This window comes from Haliaeetus albicilla, chromosome 21 (assembly GCF_947461875.1).
Source record: "Haliaeetus albicilla chromosome 21, bHalAlb1.1, whole genome shotgun sequence".
NCBI classification, from domain to species: domain Eukaryota; kingdom Metazoa; phylum Chordata; class Aves; order Accipitriformes; family Accipitridae; genus Haliaeetus; species Haliaeetus albicilla.
In genome coordinates, this window is record NC_091503.1 from 11351386 (window position 1) to 11372203 (window position 20818).

The 20818-nt window shown below is 38.4% G+C and overlaps 1 protein-coding gene across 5 annotated transcripts in view; it reads right to left on the minus strand.

Moving 5' to 3' along the window:
• The window catches only part of DROSHA (drosha ribonuclease III), a 76131-nt gene that overhangs the window by 31177 nt on the left and 24136 nt on the right, over positions 1-20818 (minus strand). For all 5 annotated transcript variants that reach the window (XM_069808924.1, XM_069808923.1, XM_069808926.1 and 2 more), the window contains 6 exons: positions 20077-20151; positions 16542-16711; positions 11795-11919; positions 8504-8603; positions 5405-5512; positions 616-723 (listed from right to left, as the gene is read on the minus strand). In XM_069808924.1, coding sequence (XP_069665025.1) covers positions 616-723; positions 5405-5512; positions 8504-8603; positions 11795-11919; positions 16542-16711; positions 20077-20151 — 686 coding nt within the window. The remainder of the gene's footprint in view (positions 1-615; positions 724-5404; positions 5513-8503; positions 8604-11794; positions 11920-16541; positions 16712-20076; positions 20152-20818) is intronic.

Here is a 20818-nt window from a genome sequence, read left to right on the forward strand (position 1 = left end):
TGCACTTACATAAATGACTGGTTATGCAACATGGATGCATTTAGAACAAATAAGAAATTCTCCTCTCCAGTTCCTGCCCCTGTTTGTAAATGCAAAAATTTTATCATGTACTTGTAGAAATCAAGAGCCGACCAGAAGTTTGCCAATTCCTTTTCACTAGCTATAAATGCAAAATAAAAAGGCAACACTTAAGTTATTCTTTTTTTGAACGACAGACTGTAAAAGGAAGAACAACGGCGTGTATGGTCATCTACAGAATAACACTGTATTCTTCACAAATACCTAAAAAAAATAACTTAGATGGAAATAATGAGTAATGTACCCGACAGTCTTTTCAGTAAGCACATCTTTGTCTTTCTACACATTACAAGCAAATCCAGACCTACCACTAGAGCAAAGGCAGGTGTGTGTCTACAGGCACAATAGATGTCTCTATTTACAAGCCTCTTGGGAAAACTGAAACTTCTGAAAGATCTGCAGTGCAAGTAATCAAGTACGTCCAAGCTGTGGCAATGCAGTGCATTTCTCAAGTTTGTACAGCAGGCAGGATTATGGATAAACTCAATAATATTAGGAAGACAAACCAGCAAGTAGTTAATTTTTTTCATATCTTACCTGCAGCAAGCACCTATCTCGAAAAGTGTAGCCTATCAATTTGTCCAAATGCATCAGACACTGATGGTAGCGGACATGGTGGGTAAGGACAGGAAGCATCATTGCATGCTAAAAAACAATTGCAATAAGGAAAAGCATTCAACTTCAGTGTACAGAATACTCAGTTGACCAAGCTATAAATACAAACACTTTCCGTTTGTCACAACACTGAGTTTTACTGTTTTGGTTTAAATGAGAAAAAAAATCATATTTGACCAAACTTCATCATCAGAGCACTTAAATCATATTTGTCCATCTGCATAACCACAGAGGGGACACAGCCCCACTCAGACTAAATAAATAAATACATAAAACCAGTCCTCTACTTAAGTATTTTGAATGAGGTAAAAAATGTCTGGTCACCAGTAACATCAATTTTCAGTAAGCTGTGACTGAATATGACGCTATACGTTTGTACCTTCTCATTTAACACCCTGCAGTTTTACATTAGTACCAAAGATGAAGAAAGAGCATTTCCCCTCTGCCTCAATGTTAGGGAAGAACCACTTTAAACCACTTTAACCAGTTTTCCACAAACAGCAGTAGCTACTTGATTTTCAAGCACAGTTATCAGTGCCTTGGCTTCATTTCCTTCTGAGGAAGAATTAGGGGCTTTTTGAAACGCTGTAGTCTGGCATAACCTGGCTTAATGTGCTAAAAAATATCAGTAAGGTTGCTGTTTGATCATCTAGGAAACAGATAATGTTTTTCTGTTAGGGAAAATGTCAATAAAAATTTAACTAATTATGTTGCAAAACCAAAACTCTCCCTCTTTTGGTGTTTTAAAGCAGGAATTCTACACTGATATTGACTTTGGATGGATCTAGGTTGAAATAAGCAAGTAGTACAGTTTATCAGTAAAGTAGTACAGCAAGTACGATATCAATGTCAAAAATCTTGCATAAGAGTAAAAAGAGCTACATGAGAAATGTATTTAAAGAATTTTATGCATGTGACCATTTCTGTGACACTGAAATCAAATTTCAGTTCTTCTAATCATTCCTATTAGTGACACGACATGAATATATTCAAAAGAATGACGTGTTTTAAGGGAATCAAAATCTGAGGGCTGTCACTATTAATTTCAGAAAGAGGAATGTGTATGATTACAGAAGATGGGTATACAGTTTGGAGAGATGCAAGAAAAAAGCATACGAAGCAGATGATGTATAATTTACAGAATAAATGATGTTATGGATTTCTGCAGGTCATTAAAGAAAGAACAGCAGAAAATACAAACAGGTGAATGTTAGAAGATTGAGAAATTAAGAATAACCAATGGCAATACTTTCTGTTTAAGACTGTGAAATTCTTGAGAACTGAACAGACAGCTGGAAGGCAATCACAGCATCATTTAGGTTGGAAAAGACTTTTAAGATCATTGAGTCCAACTGTTAACCTAACCCTGCCAACTCCACCACTAAACCATGTCCCTAAGCACCACGTCTACATGTCTTTTAAATACCTCCAGGGATGGCGACTCAAACGCTTCCCTGGGCAGCCTGTTCCAGTCAGTGCGTGACAACCCTTTGGTGAAGAAATTTTCCCTAATATCCAACCTAAACCTCCCCTGGTACAACTTGAGGCCATTTCACCTTGTCCTATTGCTTGTTACTTGGGAAAAGAGACCAACACCCACCTTGCTACAACCTCCTTTCAGGCAGTTGTAGGGAGCGATAAGGTCTCCCCTCCGTCTCCTTTTTTGCCCCAGTTCCCTCAGCTGCGCATCATAAGACCTGTGCTCTAGACCCTTTCCCAGCTTCGCTGCCCTTCTCTGGACACGCTCCAGCACCTCAATGTCTGTGTTGTAGTGAGGGGTCCAAAACTGAACACAGTATTCGAGGTGCGGCCTCACCGGTGCTGAGTATGGGGGGACAATCACCTCCCTGCTCCTGCTGGCCACACTATTTCTGATACAAGCCACGATGCTGTTGGCCTTCTTGGCCACCTGGGCACACTGCCAGCTCATATTCATCTGGCTGTCAACCAACACCCCCAGGTCCTTCTACGGCAGATAGAAGTAGCTAGTTAACAGAAAGAAAAAGACTCTCTGGATCTCTGAATGGCAGAAAAATTCAAAACAACTCCAAGCAAACTGAGTAAGTGTAAGTGAAATTTTATTTTGTTACCATGTCACTCATTTAGAGTTTTCTGAGGGTAATTTACAAGCTAGGAGAACACCCCTCTTATCTCCATATAAACTGTACAGGTGTACTTCCTATGTCTTCCTTCACAGAAGGAATTCATTAAAAAAAATCCAAACAAAAACAAGAGAAAACACAACCCAAAACTTGTTTCATGGGACAACTCTGCTTCCCTGCCTGACTGTTCCACTGCACCAGGCAGAAAGAGTCCCTCAAGCAAGGTTTAATATTCTTTATACCAATACATGTTGCCCCAAGTTTGAGGGCTGAAATCTAGTTTTAGATTTTTGTCAGCTGTGGTGCAGTGAATGAAGAATTGACATCTGCCTAGGAGCACACAGAAGGCCTTTAATTTGACTCTTGCAGTTATATTGACAAAGTGGTGCTTTCATGGCACTAAATACTTGATTGATTCAGTTAGTGTTATGTAGGATTTTAACTATTTGATGTTTCTGATGTTTTATGTATTTATCTTTTTATAAGAAAATAAAATATATGCTTTAAAAAATTGTATTAGGCTAAAGAATGGCTAGTGATTAAAAAGAAAGTCTCCTGAAACCATATGGCCCCAGGAGCTATCCCATAACTTTGGTATTTGCATCTGGTTATAAACATACAAGTAACTTCTTTTTTTGTTTTTAAATATATATGATTGTAACTATGTTAACTATGCATGTTCTTTTCCTGCTGCAGCTGGCATGGCAAGGCAAGGAATCTCTTGGGTGCTCCCAGCTAGTGCCACTATCCCCCAGGCTGGCAGATGCTCCTGAGCTGAACCTACTAAGAAGAACCAGGGGAGCTAAAATATTTTGAAATGCATCATTTCTCTCCTTAGCCTAAACACTTAACACAGCTGTTGAGGGCACACCAGCAACAATACAGGCAATGGGGCGGGTGGGGGGGCAGGGGGAGGTAGCTTCTCAACATGGCCCCATCCTGCCAGACTGCACAGTAAGTGCTGCCCAGCTTAGTGCCACGTTGTGCACTTCATCTACTGGATAACTAAGTGAGCCTGGCAGAACAGAGCCATTTTACATTTTTGGAACATTTCACTCACCCTTTTTCCTCCCCCTCCAAGCAGTTCACTTCTGAGACTGCAAAGACCAGTGTCATTACTGCTACGTGGAACTTAAAGCAACTATAAGATACCAGAGGGACTTAAAAGAGTTTCAATCTTCTAAACTGCAATGCTTTTAAAAGCATTAATTTAAAATCACTGCACTTTAGCTCTGCCCACAGAGTTGATTTATGCGTATTTAGGTTTAGTCTCTTTAATCTGGGAAAAAGCATGTAGCAACAGCAGCAGTCTTTCATTTTACAGACATACAGTTTGCCTACTCTTGGCCTCTCAAAGAAACCAAATCAAAGGACCTTCACACCAGAACTGGCTGATTTAGATGTTATGGCTGCAGGTGGGCACAAAAACGCAAAATAGCTTTACTTTCATCATCCTTTGGTGTTTTGGTGTCCTTCAGGAATATCCAAGATGACATTAAGAGATGAATCACAGAAATTATAACACAGAACTGTTTCAAAGCTCCTAAATTAGAAATTTACACTGTTTACTTAACCTGTAAAAATAGATACAGTTCACAACAAAAAATTAGAAAAGGGCTGTAATTTTCCTCAGCTATGTGAGAAGATACTGTTCCACTATTCTCCTTCTTTGACTTCAGAAGCAATAGTAGAATCACAAGAAACATTTCAGACAGAAGAAAAGCAATTTTAGTTATTAGCATTTCTCTCCTGTTAGAATTTCCCCTTTGGCCTTACCAGACTTTTAAGATAACAGCAGGATTTCTACCTGTACCTTTGCCTAGCAACACCCAGAGTTTATACTTCATACTGTTAAGTTAATATTAAATTATAAGCCTGTTAATTACTAAATAACATCTCCAAAACAACAGCTAAAAGAAGAATGATGCAATTATACCCTAGTAAATTTATTTGGCTGTTATAACTACTTGAATTTTACTAATACAGTATTATATTAAAATTGCATTATTTTTATCATATCACAAAGCTGGTGGCTGTCAGCTGCTTCAGAATAGGATCTGGAAGAGAGCCGTACCTTGGAGATGTCATACATATGAAACAGAGTATCTGAAACATATCTTTCTACTGAGGGTCACCTGTTTTAATCCAAAAGTTGTGGTGCCTTTTTTTTTCTTTCTTTCAAGCAAAAAGATATTTCTTCATGCTTCACTGCAAAATTTGTTTTTTAAAAAATACTTAAATGGAAAAATACATTAAAATAAAAATATTTAAACCCAACCCAATTGATGGATGAAGAAGTCCCTGGAGTTCCATGCTAGACTCAACGTTTGGTTAACCTCCAGCCTCCAGCTGTTCATTCCTACCCCATATCTCCCTTGTGCTAATCAACGAGTGGCAAGAAAACTAAAATTTTAAAAATAACTTCTTTTGGTGTGTGGAGGGGGTGGGCAGGACACTAGAATAGTTCCCCTAAATCAACAGATCTTATTGAGATAAAGGTATGCACTTCCATTTGCTTCTTCAGCCCAGAATCACAGCAAACCCTTGCAAGAGGTAAATAGCAGCCATCGAGAAAGAAAATACATTAAACATCTCTGCGGTTTAGTCACCTGGCAGACGTCAGAGCGTATCCCTGTTTTCCAGAATCCCTGGCTACTCAACTCGACGGTCACTTCACGTCTCATTGTGTTCTTCTGACGAATTTTCTGCAGTGCTTCCTAGACAGGGAGAGGATGGAGCTCCTGTGAAGAACTTTCTACACCAAAGCAGTATCAATGCACACGTGACTGCGTAATACCCATTTAAGGTCCACTTTTGGTGAGCAGTTTCTAAGACTAGTCCAAATCTTGTAACTGCCAGCCACAAACTGTGGTGGACGTGCTGGAGTACAGTGTAGACAGAGAATTTTGATAGACCAAGAAGAGAACAGCGGTGACTACATTTTTTTTACTGCAAATGACAGAACAAACCAGTCCAACTCATACATCCAAGATGAGACATAAGTTAAGGTCCATACAACGAAAGCACCTTCTTTACCCCTGTGTGCAAAACAACCTCTTCATTCAAGTCTGTCACCATGAGTGGTCCTGGTTTGAAGCATTCAGTAGGTGTAAAACATGCTAAGTAAAGAAAGGTTTTGTTTCGTGATCTTGGCTACTTCATAATAGTTCCTGTTCAACATTGTCAGTACTCCCAGTCTGGGGAAGGAGTTCAGCATTCACTAGCTCTGGAGCCTGTTATGATGAAATCTACCAATATTATTTCAATTAAATTTTTTTTTTTAAATTGTTTTGCTTTGACCACTGGCCATTTGGTATTGTGTAACCAGTTTATTTGTCTCTAGAAACTATGAAAGGGACAGAATCATTAAAAGAAAATATTTTCTGTAAAAACTAAATGAAAGAAAACCAGCTAAAATAAACCATCCCTGGATCAGGATCTCCTGGTTCCAATACTACAAAAGCCCCAGAGTATGCAAGCTCCCCACACAGCATGCACTAACAGTAAAGACTCCCTCAGTGCTCTTCCTTCTTCAGAACATGAAACTTTTCAAAGCGGCAACCCATCCTCCCTCTCCTTTTCACTACAGGGCATTTGCTCAAAGCTGTCTCTACCCAACTTCCAGTCTGAAGCCTGTGAGCATCTCTGGGCAGGAATGAGCTCTGTCTTCTGTTCTGCAGAGACTCACAGAGCGGCACATCTATCCAGACACAGATTCATCAAACCTCAGACACCTCAATACTGAGGTGTCTAGGGGAGGAGGCTAGTTAGTCCTGGCTCCTTTTATATTCAATGAAGGGGGATAAAAGGCTTCAAGAAATGCATTTCTCTCTCCATTGACTTCAAAGTGAGCCTTCAGGTCCCAATTTATGCACCTGCTGTAAATGCTCAAAGTTAGGTTAGAGGAACAAAGCCCCCAGGCACAACCTTGTCACAAATAATAACATCATACAACCTCATAGTAATGAATGACCGGTGGCAGAGGGAACAGAGATGCTTACAGCACTGCACCCCTTGTACATTGTGTAAAATTCACATTTTAAGGCTGTGTCATTGGCTGTTTTCTGGGACAGATGCTACAGTGTTTGCTAGACCTAGCTGTATTTTCAGGCTGACTGAAAATCAGAAGTCCAGTGTTGCTCACAATATATGATTCATAATCTTTAAAAGCCCATGTACCAGTCAGGTGCAGCCCTACAGCTCCTTCTAAGTTACTGACACCTCCACTGGCAAAATGCATAGGTTATCCTCACATAAAGCTTCTGTTTCAGCCCTGTATGCCTCTCTGATGGCAAACTACTTGATAAACTCATTATCCTAGATAATAAGGTCTAGAAACAAAAATCAGCATACCACCCAGTAAGCGATAAATACCAAAGGAGCATTTTATCTTTTGAAGCAAAACATAATCACCCCCTACATCCAATCCACTGCAATTTTACAAATAAGTCATCCATTAGCCCATAATGAAAAGATGCCCATATAACAACGGTCTTCCCTTCTACTTGCTCTGAGTGTAGAACGATGTAGCAAACAAAGTCATCTCCTACAGGGATAAAAATTTTTTTGCCTTACAACTGTGGCACAATTAAGTCACAACACTGTGTTTTTTCCCCATTTACCGGTAAGGAAGCTAAGGGCTTATTTAATATCAGCATTAATAAAATGTTAACTAAGACTCTTGCTCATGCAACAGCATACTATGCTTTGCAGTAATAGAAAAAATCAGGTGCAATGTCAACAGTATCAAACATTTACCACAACCGAAGCTACACAATTAGCAAACTGGGGAAGACTCAGGAATTGGACTCAGTGGTCCTCATGGGTCCTTTCCAAACACAGGATATTCTACGATTCTATGAATCATCAGGGTTTCTAATCAATAAATAAAAAAACAACACCACTTAATTAAATTCCATCTGGTACCAAAGAAGTTAATTTCTCCTCTATGTACTCTTTACATAAGTTCTCCAATTAAAAGTGCCTGGTAGACATGCACCAGACAAATTCAAAGCTTCAGTCCAAGATGTTAAAAAAATAGATACCTGAGAGCAGGCTGCTTTAGTCTATATTTAGGTGACTTTATTTTTCTGATTTTAATTTCCAATTGGTTGAGCATCTGCACTTAGGAAATGCTTATTGCTCATCACTTCAGGGGGAAAAAAAAAAAGATAGGAAAGGCAAAAATTCAACAAATACCTCATTTGTCATTAAAGATTACTGAAAATAACAACAACCAGATGATTTCGACTCAAAGATCTTAAGGAATGTCACTAAGACTGCCTAATAAATTACGGTTTAAAACCATGCACAAGTGTGGCAGTTTTTATCTCAGAAGAGAAATGTTTAAAATTATGAGCCAGCTAAAAGTGCACTCTGAAATAAAAACTCCTTCTCTATGCTAAGCTCTTGAAACCATTAATGGCAACGGCTATAAAGAAGTTATGGTCCTATAATGACCATTTTTATAATTGGGCAAAAAACTTGCAGTAGTTTGACAGCTGAAAAAAGGAAAAAAATCCATTAGCTAACAAGCAAAGATAAAAATAAAATCAGTGTTAACAGCCTGAAAAGAAAATCTTTTGTGAGGGATCTCTACTGTTTCCCTAAACAGGGCGGTCGTATGGCTTTATTCCACCCTGAATTACTGTGCTCAATTATCAGTTACAGGAAGGCTACCTCTCTTTGTGATAATTTCTGTTTCATACCTCTCTTTGTGATAATTTCTGTTTATCAGCCTGTTTGACTTTGGGACTATTAGCCAGCAGGTGACGCAGCTTCACGTAACTCTTCCACAGCTTTTGGTATCTGAAGGACAAAACCAGAAAACAAATATTTTCGTCGATACAACGAAAGTCTCTCATCGTTTGTCCTTATGAACACACCAGCTGCACCCATACACACACAGATCATCTACAAGCATCTCTTTGCTCCAGAAAAAAAATCTCAAAGCATTTTCCAAGAGAGGTGGCAGTGCCTCTGCAGTTGTTCCAGCAGGCTGGACACAGCAGAGAGGAGGCATTAGTGTGCAGTGTGAGGTGAACAGCAAAGCTCAGAGCAGAACCCAGGTCTCCCAGATACACACCCGTCCTCTCCGAAGAGCCACTTTTGCATGCTGAAAGACTTGCCCGCAGCATGACATCTCAATTCAGGCAGGTGAAAACTCCCTCTTCTCCACAGGGTTTACCTATCACTCACTGAAAAGCAGTAGTAACCTTTCCCAAGAAGTGTCTGTCCTTACACTGGCTGAAACATTTCAGTGAAGCACATGAGGAAGAGCTCTACAAGTCATGTGCAACACGAAGTCATTCTGTGAACAACGAAATAAAAGTTTCATTCCCTGTGGGTTTGTGCTGAATGGAAACAGCAAGTCAAGTTTTCTCTGTGGTTAGCGTATACTTATCCATATCTGGTTTTCTCCAACTGTCTAGCCTTTTCTTATTTTGGGGGTGTTTAATTACACATGAACTTCAACAGCAGAACTTTTTGCCTGGTGGGAGTCCCTATGCGGTCTATCATGGATTTTCACAAAATGTGTAAGAACTTGCTCTCTTTGAAGATAACATCCCACCATTATATTCAGCTGCAATTGACCAACAGGTTCAAAAGCTGCTATGGGAGGAGCAACCAAGAGAATCACGACATGGACCATGTGTCCTTAGGAAATGATGCTGTCTTCAAAATAGTATCACCTCTGTAGAGTTTTTTCAAGAAAACCCATAAAACCAGACTTTTAATAGGAAGCAGGGAATTAGAGGACAGATGGAAAAAGTTTACTCAAGTAATTTATTTTCTTTTATATTTACATTATAAAAGATGATTCTCCTCAGCAGCAACGTAGAGCAGCGGTTTTAGTAGGAAGTTACCACATTAGTGGCAAAGCAGTAAATGAAGCAGCAGCTTTTCTACTATTTCATAATCTTCCCAGCATCCCACATTCACAGGCATACAAACAGATCTTTTCTTATCGGCATTTTTTCCATAGCTATTTCTCCGCAGCATTCTTGAATGTATACTGTCTGCCTCTAGAGATGCTGATATTTTTTGAGTCTATAAACACATCTAGAATTGTCAGTCCATAGATTTTTCTTATGATCTGTTCTCCACATTTCTGCAATCTGCAGAATAGCACATCTATTTCTGACAAATCCCCATCCAAAGAAGAAAAATGAGTTAATGAACAAATCAATCAACCAACCAGAAAACAAACAAATGCCATGAGGAGGTTTCACCCCACAAAAAAGAACCTGAAAGTGTGATCTAAAATATGCATTTTACTACTAGTATTAATACGGGTGAAACGAGCTCTGTTATTGCAGTTAAGTTTAAGAATTAATAAACAGATTACAATAACTAAAAATCCGTATTAGACCTCATAAAGAAAAGACACACTAGAGGAAAATCTTTTCTGGGCATTACCTATTTCACATATAAACCAGAGTTAAGCCTGAGATTTATGATGGCACCACAGAGGTCTTTCACAAAAACTGCTTTGTTACTCTGGTAAAAAGAAGCACGCTTAAATTCTGTAAGCAGCTCTGGGGAAAAAAAAAAAAAGCCATCGAAATTTTAAAGAAAGTTAAAATAAAAAAGAGTGTGGGAAGAATAGTTTTTGTATCTTTATACTGTTTTCAATGCAAAGTGCTAGAACTTTATGAATATTTAGAAATTCAGCATCAAAATAGAGGTGGTTCTTATAGTCTTTGGTCTAATGATTTTCTTTTTATGGGTAAGAAAACTGAAAGATGAGGAGGATTAAAAGTCATGCTCAAAGCCAAAAGAAAATATGCTACTATCTGGATAAGCACTCCCTCTTCCCACTTCCCACCATATTCAATCTAAAATTCTCAGCAAGTAGTTGTAGAAGAATATGTCTGTCATACATGCACATATGAGTGTTTGGGCCTCAAAACTGCAGGTGAAATTCAATGTCCTTAAAAGACACTGGAGGAAAATGTATGAGGAAAAAGACAACCTTAACTATACACGCACAAGAGATGGGCTCTATACTGTCTGTAATCATTCAGAAAACAGATCTCCAAATCATTGGAAGAGTTCCCTGAAATTGTCAGAAATTAAGAAAAGAATTGTGAACAAAATACAGCAATCACTTTAATGCCCCTACACAATTCCACAGTGAAACAGTATTTCTAGCTCTGCCTGAAGTTCTGATTCCCTCTCCACTCCTTCATTACATTCCTCCCAGTCTCTATAAGGATATGAAAAGTACAGAGAAAAGTAGCATGGACGCAACAGCTTCCAAGCTAGGAAACAGTATGTAGACTTGATCCTTCAAGGCATAGAAAGAGACAACTAAGTAGGATATGGCAGGATGCAAGAAACATAAATGTCGTGAAGAAAGCAAACAGAAAATGGCTATATTCTTCATTGTTAGATCTAAGATCCGAAGAACATTTAATTAAACAATCAAGTAGCAGCTCTGAAAAAGAAGTCAGGCCTTTTTTATATGATGCACAATATTACTGGGGAAGCGATTACCTGGAATGTTCTCCCTGTCAGTAGCATAAAAAGACTCAAACAGTGATTCGAGAAATTTAGAGAAAGAAGGTCCATTCAGGGCTGTTAAACATAACTATCTAAATACATCCTCTAACTCAGAAGTCCATATGCTACACACCTTTGGAAGCCTGGGTAAGTATCTCCCCCCCTCTGCCTTCCTGTTACACTTATTTTCTCTCTGAAAACCTGCAACTGGCCTCTCAGAGAAATAACATGGAGCTTGAGGAACCTTTGGCCTGTTCTCAGGTTGAGAAATTTCGTACTGCACATGCATACACATTTCCTTCAGTAGATCCTGAATTATGCCAGAAAAAAGAAGTTATACCTTATATTCTCTAATTTACAAGAGCTTGTGTCCAATGTCATAAGCACTAAGCTTTATGTTGTACTCAATTAAGCACATAAACAAGCCCTATTTAAGCCACAAATGACAACAGTAATGAGTTTCTGAACGAAAGGTGGAAGGAAAAGCATCTTACTGAGGATCTCCAGCATAACTGAGTTGAGCAGGTCGTATCCCGAAGTGGACAATAATGGGGAAAGTAATTACATCAGGATTGAACTGTTCGCGGTCCAGTTGATCAATACGAACTGAGCTGGGTTTCTAGGAGAAACAACAAAATATAAAAATTGACAACAGCTCCATGGAAAATTTGTTGCCTCTAGCCCACACCATCTAGGAACCATGAAGCAACATTGTTCCAAGCTTATTAAAATACACATAAAACTAATCATTAATATTGTAATAAATATTTGGTAATGACAATGACTGAAACAAAGTTAACTGACAGCGCTCTCAGCGAAAAAAGGAAGTCTTTTTATTTTCATTTTACAAATTAGGAAATCTACCATTTGATTATTTCCAAGAACTTAAAGCAACTTTCTTTGGTTGAACATCACACTGGAAATAAAATTAGGATTAGCATTCTGGCATCCAAGCTCCCACATGCCTGAGCAGTTCACTAAGATCAGGTTACCTCTCTAATTTTAGTTTGGTTCCTGATTTCTCAAAGCAAGTAAAGCCATTATTAGATCCATTCAATCACACTGACTAAACAGCATTAAAAAAATTTGTCATGCTACTCTTAGAAAAGGCTCCTAGGCTGATGTGTAGAATGAGGAATACAGTCTCGTATAATGAGGAGACTTTTGTCCTTTTTACACTTCAAAACATAAGTTCTTTTTATAGTTAAAAAGGACAATATAGAAGGAGGCAACTTTCACTTCACCTCTAAAAACACAAAAAATGAGTAATTGCACATCACTGCAGAAGACATGCTGCTTACAGAGCTCTCGATCACTTATCTAACATTTAAAAATTCAGTTGAAGGTGCACAGTTTGTCTCCAAGTAAACATTTTCTCCATTACCTGGCAAGCTGCTTTGTTATGTGCCTGCTTACTCCCCACTTTGCAATCAGCTGGATGAGGCCAATATTTTCTGCTTGTCTAAGGTTTCAGAAAAAGGGCATTACTTCTAGTTACCTGCATCTCAAAACTTCTCATTTAGTATTGTGAATTTCTCAAAGATGAGTTTCAGAGTTACAGAAACAGCTCCCACCATTCTCTTCACAAAACAATAAAAATTGTGTCAAGAACAAAGCTTTTACCCTTCAAACCACCTTGGTAGAACTGTTCACAGGAATCATTTTCTGCATGGATAAACAAAGCCAATTCTGTAAATAAAGGTAAGCCTCATCAGGTGGCCACATTTCCAATCTATTCTAAAAACCCAAAAACTTACTTAAAACTTTGACATTCAGATAGAGAAACATTTTCCAAGGGAAAAATGCTTATCAGCTTCCCTTAAGACATGATGCCTGAACATAATGTTACATCTCCTCAGCCAAAAAAAGTGAAAAATAAAAAAATTTTAAGTTAGTTAGCTCATGCTGCCAGGCTTAAAAAAAAAAAAAAAAATAAAAAGAAGAGAAAAGGTTTTCCCCACAGCACTTCTAATAAAGAGGGATTAGGACAACAAAATCTAATGAAAAACATGTGGAGGACTTGTAGCAGGCAGAATATTGTTCTCTAAACCAGAGCTTGAAGTCCTGAAATTTAAGTTTATCTGGTTTTGCGGGGTTTGCATAAAGCCAATTTGAAAAGTTTTTATCTTCAGAAAAGTTGTTTGTTGGTTCCCCCCTCTCTTAACATTAAAAATGAGGACCTTCTCCCATCCCCACCCCTCTCAAAAAAGCAACCTTGCTACACATCTCCTCTGAGAACCAAGGCAGCAAAATACGATTAACAGAATATGAAACAATAATTATACTCAATACACCAATTACAACCAATATATTTAAAAAAATACAGACAATATTTTCCTATTCAAATGTTTCACATTTTAGACACTTAAATAGAAGTAATCTGATCCTCAAAAGTGTGAAAGGGAGAAGAGCTTTCAATAGGCCTACAGCAGGGTCTGTGTGAAACACCTGGCCTCGGGATCACTCAAAACCAGACCCTTTCTTTTAATTTATAGGCCGCTGCCTTTGGGTTTTGTCACTCAGTTACACAGCCGTTCACAGATGCCTGATAACAACCAGGACAGAAGAACTCCTTGTTTAAGACTTAATCACAACTGTTCCTTCACTGAGTTATGAGAGAAGTGTAGCCGGGCTGTGCTTTTTTCCTTCAGCATGGTGAACACGAGCTTCCTCTCTGGTGCCGTTTCTGAAGGTTAAATGAACAAACAGCACTGTACAGAAACATACAGTATAAATGGCACACCAGCAGGCAGGACACAATCAAATTAGATGTTACTCTTCCTGATTTTTATCCCCATGTTCTTTTAAAAGAAGTGCTGTGAGAGACCATCTAATAATCACAACCTCGCTTTTAAAATCTCATCAAAACCAAAGAAATTCTAACAGAACAGAGGCCCATTACCTTTGTTTCCTACTCCAAACCTCATCAGTCAAGGCCTTGCTGATATTAGAAGACATGATCAGATTGCATGCACATGTAGTTCAAAAGTATATTAAAATACATATGTATTTGTATTAGTGAAAAAGCAGCAATATTTTAGAAAGAGTGAAGTATTAAAGAGGATTAAAATTTGTGAACCTTTAAAACTACTCCGACACAAAGTTTCACTGAACTAATGAAAGACCATGAATAAATTAAATGGTTTTAAATAATGCTGAACTATTGTTAGCTGTTTAAGTAAATGGGATTTATATGTCTATCAAAAGTTTTTCCCTTCTCCATCATGCATATATACACCTTACTTTTAAAAAAAATAAAATACATATATAAAACCTAGATCTGCTCACAAGAGGAATTATTAGTTCTGAAGTGATGTTGTGGAGGAAAGCATCAAAATAAAATTTAGTGTTTTTACTTTGTTGTGTCAAGTGGATAAAATTGAATTGAAGAGCTGTCATTTTCTAAAACAGTTTCACATTGTCTCTGTTACAGAACTGTTTTATCTTCTAACGTTGTAAAATGCACAGAAAATGCTTTCGTACTCTGTTTTGCTTACTTTCATACCCAATTGAATATGCTGCAATGAGCAGAAAAAAATCTACAAACTAAGACATTGCAATCTTCCTGAGAAAAAACATGTTCTAATGATGGCATTGTAACATGACGTTTCAAAGTGCTGCAGATTTCTTTTATGCTTACATATTTTCATGTCCACACGCATCTTTAAAAACATTATCTTGTAGAATGCAAAGTCTGTCAGTAAAAATCACACAAAATCTCAAAATTAACACTACCACTCACAAACTGCACTGCCTTGTGCGTACAGACATTTACAGTTCAGTGACAGAAGGAAGGAGCATATATGCATTCCTTCATGCTAAACAAAAAAGCAAGTTTTCAACTAGCTGAAATCAGCAGATCTTCAGCAAAACCACTGAAGTTATGTCAGCATATACCATTCAGATGCTGATGACTTGTGCACTAGGATGTGCCTTGTATCGCAGAAACCACAGGCAACATTAAGTTAAGCAGTTAACGCTGTCTAACAATTTCTATTATGAGATTCTGGTTTAGCACTCAAGTTTTAACCAGCTCAGGTAGAATTTTCCATAGTGAGAGTTTACATGTATTCTGTATTTCATGTTCCCACAGATGATCTTATTCTCCTTTTGGTTTAGAAAGTTTTAGCCAGAAGGAAAACACTCAGAATGAAATCAAGGCAAAAATAAATTATCCTGCCCAAGTTATGATTAGCTTATAAAGTAGTTTACTAAACGTAATGCAGCCATACTTAAAAATATGAACTTGAAAAATATACTTAGGAAGTCACCCTGGCTGCAGTTTGGGGACAGGTTTTTCAGTTAGCAAACTAAATTTCCCTGAGGCATGATACCAAGTCACACTTTCTGCACAAGCTAAGAAGTTAAGTTATAAGGAAAGGAGGAAAATGAATTAGGAGAAAGAAAGGTATTACAACCAAGAAAGCTGCATGGCAGTCTAAAACATTAGGTCCAAAACATGCCTCTACTACCGAGATACTACTTTGCAATACTGACCAAACCATGCACACAGAACCCTGCAGCTTTTAGGAGATATCATCTATTCTTGTGACCCACATTTCTTAAGTGTGAAAGTCAGAAAACCAGGCTAAATTCACATAAACACTGGAGTTGAAAGGAGCTGTGTTCAGAGAACATATGCTTTAAAATACTAATTGTTCCAAAAATAATAAGGCCATAGGGGTTTCAAGCTTGGCACTGAAAACTAATGGATGCATTCATTAACGTACACAAAATTCCTCAGTGTGAGCAAGAGCAACATAGAAACAGTGTGGAAAAACCACATAGGCAGAAAACACCTTTTCCGTATTCACAGCAGAATCTGGACAGTGCACTTTAAGTAGAGCTTGAGGGTCAAAAGAGGAAGATGAAAGAAAATAGCAAATAGTTACTAATTCTCTGGTCCTGTGTCAGGGAAAAGAGAATGAGATCATGAACATAAAGACTTTCCGAGAAAGTAATAAAGCAGTGGAGCAAACTACAGTTTCACATACATAAAATATAGCCACTCCTTTTAACGCGCACATTGAAACAGTGCTTGTCTGGAAATCTGCCCTTCAGTAGAGCTGCAGTGGGTGCAATTCTTCCCAGGGTTGGAAAAAGTCAATGAACTGTTCCTATAGCAATCTGCAACTGTCATTCGTCATCTTTTCCCTTTCCAATTCAGCCTGTAGCAAACCCTCTGAAACAAGACATGCACGTGTCATTGGGTTCTTCATATATCAGAATTATTTGCTCTACCATGCCAGGGCTGGTAACGATCATCCCTTTGCATTCTTCTGCATATTTCTGCCATTCCAGTTCTTCCCACTGAAGCATGTTGGCAATCTCCTCTTCAGGTACCAGAGCTTTATTGCATCGTAACAAGTAGAGAAGAATCTGATGCATTGAGAGTACTTCTTTTCCTCCATCTTAAAAACATAAATAAATAAAACACGTTTCAGATATTCACTCCTAAAGTACAAGCAAAAGAGAAAATATGCAGAACACAAAATATTTGGATGAGCAAAATGAAATGCAAAATGCTTAAGCAAGTTGACAAATGTTTTATTGATGAATACTGCACATGCATAAACACTTTGCTAAACTGGAAGCACTAACAGTAATGGTAGCAAGAGTAACAGTTTCATCATACTGTAAAGCTGAAGTTTCTAACTTGCCTTAAAAAACTTTAAAATGAGCAGGCAGAAGAATCAGTTACATTGTCCAGTTGTATCTTCCTTTTCACACTTTTGTAATTCTTTTTACAATGGTAGTTAAAAAGCCTTTAGGCTTTTATGCAGCTTTTTTAAAGAACACTCAAAATTTTACAGGATACTTCTGGATGAATGTAGCAAGTTATCCCTGCATTTAAAACTCATCTATAGTGCTTACATGCTGTACCTGCAGTAATGAAGACTAAAGAGCCTCATGCTGTCATCTGTCACTAAATGAATCAAGGGCACATGAAAACTGCTAAATACTTCTGAGACCCCAGGAAACATGCACAACAAAGGCTGCTTGTAACAAAGGAAGACAGCATAATAAACATCTGACTGGCTCCAGGTAGCCAGTTGCAGATGTGAAGATGCAAACAGGAAAAACAAGTGATGGTCTTGACAGACCACCACTCAGAAGACACTGACTATTCAAATTCAGTATGTTTGCTCATGAGTAAAAAGATAGACGTGTTTGTACAGTGCTTTAATTCTGACACACATCTCTCCAACCCCCTCCTTCAACAACAGGGTGTTAGTCTGTAGTAAGGAGGCATCTTCAAGTTTCATCCCCACAGAGCACAAATGTTGTTTTCCTTTCCCCAGGGAGCAGCAGCAATCTGGTCCTGCCACTGAGTACATTCTCTCTATCACTACACACACAAAAAAAGGAATGGACTAAAACCAGAAGTAAAGCCTTAGAGCAATGTGGTGATGATGCCACAGCGCAAAGAATAGGATCCCAAGCACACAGGAAAAGCCTCGCAGAACTGCTCTGTAACAGCAATGCTGCATAAGATGATGTCCTCTACAAGACACATGAGGGAACAAGCACTTCTCTTACTTCAGCTGGGATTACAGCACTATGGTACAGAAAGGATGAAAGGGAATGATGTAACTTGGCCTCTTAGAACAATTAACCTCATTCAAACTCCAAGAGGGAACCTTAAATAGGGAAAATACATCCCAAACCTCACTGGAAACAGAAAATACTTCCAAATAGCTACAGGGGCAGATTTTTAAATGTGCAAAGTTTTCCTTCAAATTAAAGGGGGACTCAGTTTACAAGACTTTTGTCTTTGTCAGCAACTAGATTATACTGTTACACAAGAGGTAGCCCATGTCCAATCATCACTAAAAAAAAAAAAGCGTAGCCTTACTCACTGAAGACTGCTTACAGCAAGGGTACAGGTTGCTATAGATAGCTGTGCTTAACAGTAGTTAGAGACCTGACCTTTCCTGGGTCAGAACATGCAGTACTTGGGACCTCAAATGTTTTTTTTTTTTCCTAGTCTTTTACTCTCTTAATATATTTATCATCATAAAAATCTATCACAATAAATACAATACAGCAACTATTCCGCATGCTGTGCCATCTCTGGCACTCAGTAAACCTGGTATGATTAGCTCAGAGCTATCCAAGGCCTGTCTCTAAGTAATCCACATAGAAAATCTGACATCCCAAACCTCATATTTTTAGACCATGTTAGAAAAATAAGAAAGAAAGAAAAGTAGAGGGGATGGGAAATCAGCAATTCATTTCTGTGGTTAGAGACAGTTGATGGATGTGTGGAGATCTGTTACACCAATATATCTTCTTTGAATAGACATAGATATATAATGTTCTGCAAATGTACCTGGAGGAAAGAGATTCCCACTCTCTGGAAATTAAAAATCTCCAAGGACATCACAGAATATAATCAATACAAAATGCAAACTTCATTAAAAAAATCTATCATAAAGATGCTAAAAGGCAACTACATATGCAGAAATATCAGGAAAAAGACACATTTAAAAATAGTTAGAAGGCTGGGAACCTTAAAGAGGAAACACACAGGAATACATGTTATTGAGACTTATCTTTCCCTATCAGGAAACAATCCAGCCGTGCAGAAAGAGCTGACTTCTAAACTAAAATAAAACAAATCAGAATATAAAGACCCCAAACTAACAGGAAAACACCCTCAAGCTACACAAACCAGGCAGGTCAAACTTGTTCTCATTTTGTGATGAGGTCAAGTTAATCAGCCACATGTGGCTTGATGGCTTATTTTGTAAATTGCTTCAGCAGAACCAAATCAATGTTTGCTACCAAGCCTCAGAGCTCTGCTTCTGATTGAACAGTGTTGTGCAGCCAGGAAGGAACAACAATTAGAAATATAGTCATCCAGCCATCAGTACTCTCCACAGTAATGAGCCAAACCTCATTTAGTTACAGCTATAATTAATAGCCCAACTAAGTTTCAAAGCCCAGAGCAGAGAGCACCTCCAGGCCACAGCCCTCACGATGAAGATTGTTCCATGTCTCCTCTGCACCCTCATTCCAGCAGCTGAAACACATCCTCCTGTCCACACAACCCTTCTGGAGCAATCACTGGCAAGATCTCAGCAGGACACATTTTCAATGGAGCCATGACATTTATATCAACTGAAAGTCCGTCCTAGTACGTTAGGATGTGTTAAATGCCCGCACAAGCTGTTCACTCAAAATAAGCGTAACGCTCCACACTAAAGCTTGTCCTTGGCTGGCAGGCTAGCATTGAATTGCACCAGAATGGTGTTTTTCTGTCGTTCAACATTTGCTGCAAGGTCTAAGTTTACATTAAGATAAAGAAAGAAACAATCAGAACAACATGTGCTCAGGTGTGCCAATCATGCTGACACTCAAAACTGCACATCAGGAATTTTAATACAATCACACAGTACCCTGAAGAGCAAAGGGGACATTAAATTCAGTTTCACATGTGAAATTAGGTAATAGCACTCCTCAAATGCCACAGCTCCGTCTCAGGGCAGGACAAGGATGACCCAGAACTGCCTAAAATCACCACGACAGAGACAAAAGCTGGAAGCGAGACTTGGCCTGACCATGTGAATCCCAGTTCTGAGTAAACCATCCAGATTGCCAGCAAGCACTAAAGACTTCAGAGGGAAGCACCAGATCCCTGCACTGACTGAACCATTTGACTTGCAGCAAGTTTTTGTTTGTTTGTTTTGTTTTTTTTTAATGGGGGTGTGTTTTTGGGGGGGTTGTATTTTTCAGATCTAATTTCCATAAAGCTACATAATACAAACATTACCTGGAAGAAATCTCACAAATCGCGGCATGAAGTGAAATCTGGGGCAGCTAACAGAATCATTTTCAAGTGAAGGACCTTAAATATGAAAGAAACACAGAAAAATTATGAACTGCAATGTTTCTGCAAAAGAAATAAAAAAAGAAGGCCACCCTGCTGCAGATAAAATTATGATGAAACGTGCCAAATGATGCACTAGCTTATTAGTCCCTCCCAATTAGTGGGGAGTTTTTTTGGTTACAACAACAAAGATCACAAGGAAATTTCCTTGATGCTATTTTGTGGGTTTTTTGTTTCCTATTTCATCATCCAAAGCTTTGCATGCAAAACCAGTAAGTACCTGGTGTTAAAAAAGAACAAACAATCAGAACCAGTGATATGAAAGGTAACATTGATATTAGAATACATCTAGTATCAAACCAAGGAAGGCTACACACAATGTGTGAAACTTGTATGCTCCTCTGTTTAACTGCAGAAGTGCAGAATGCATCTCCATAGACAAAGTCAAGACACCAAACACACCTACAGATACTGAAATGAAATTCCCTTGATATTCTCGGTTTTCTTTTAGACCAAGGGAAGAATCATCCCTGAAATTCTCCTTTGTCACAGTCTTCACAGAAACATGTATTTTCATCTTGTCAAGTCAAAAACATTCAACTATAATGATACGTTATCCCTCTATGGCTGTCTGTATGACACTGCTTTGCAAGTTGACTGTAGAGAAATGCTGTACGAGTAACTT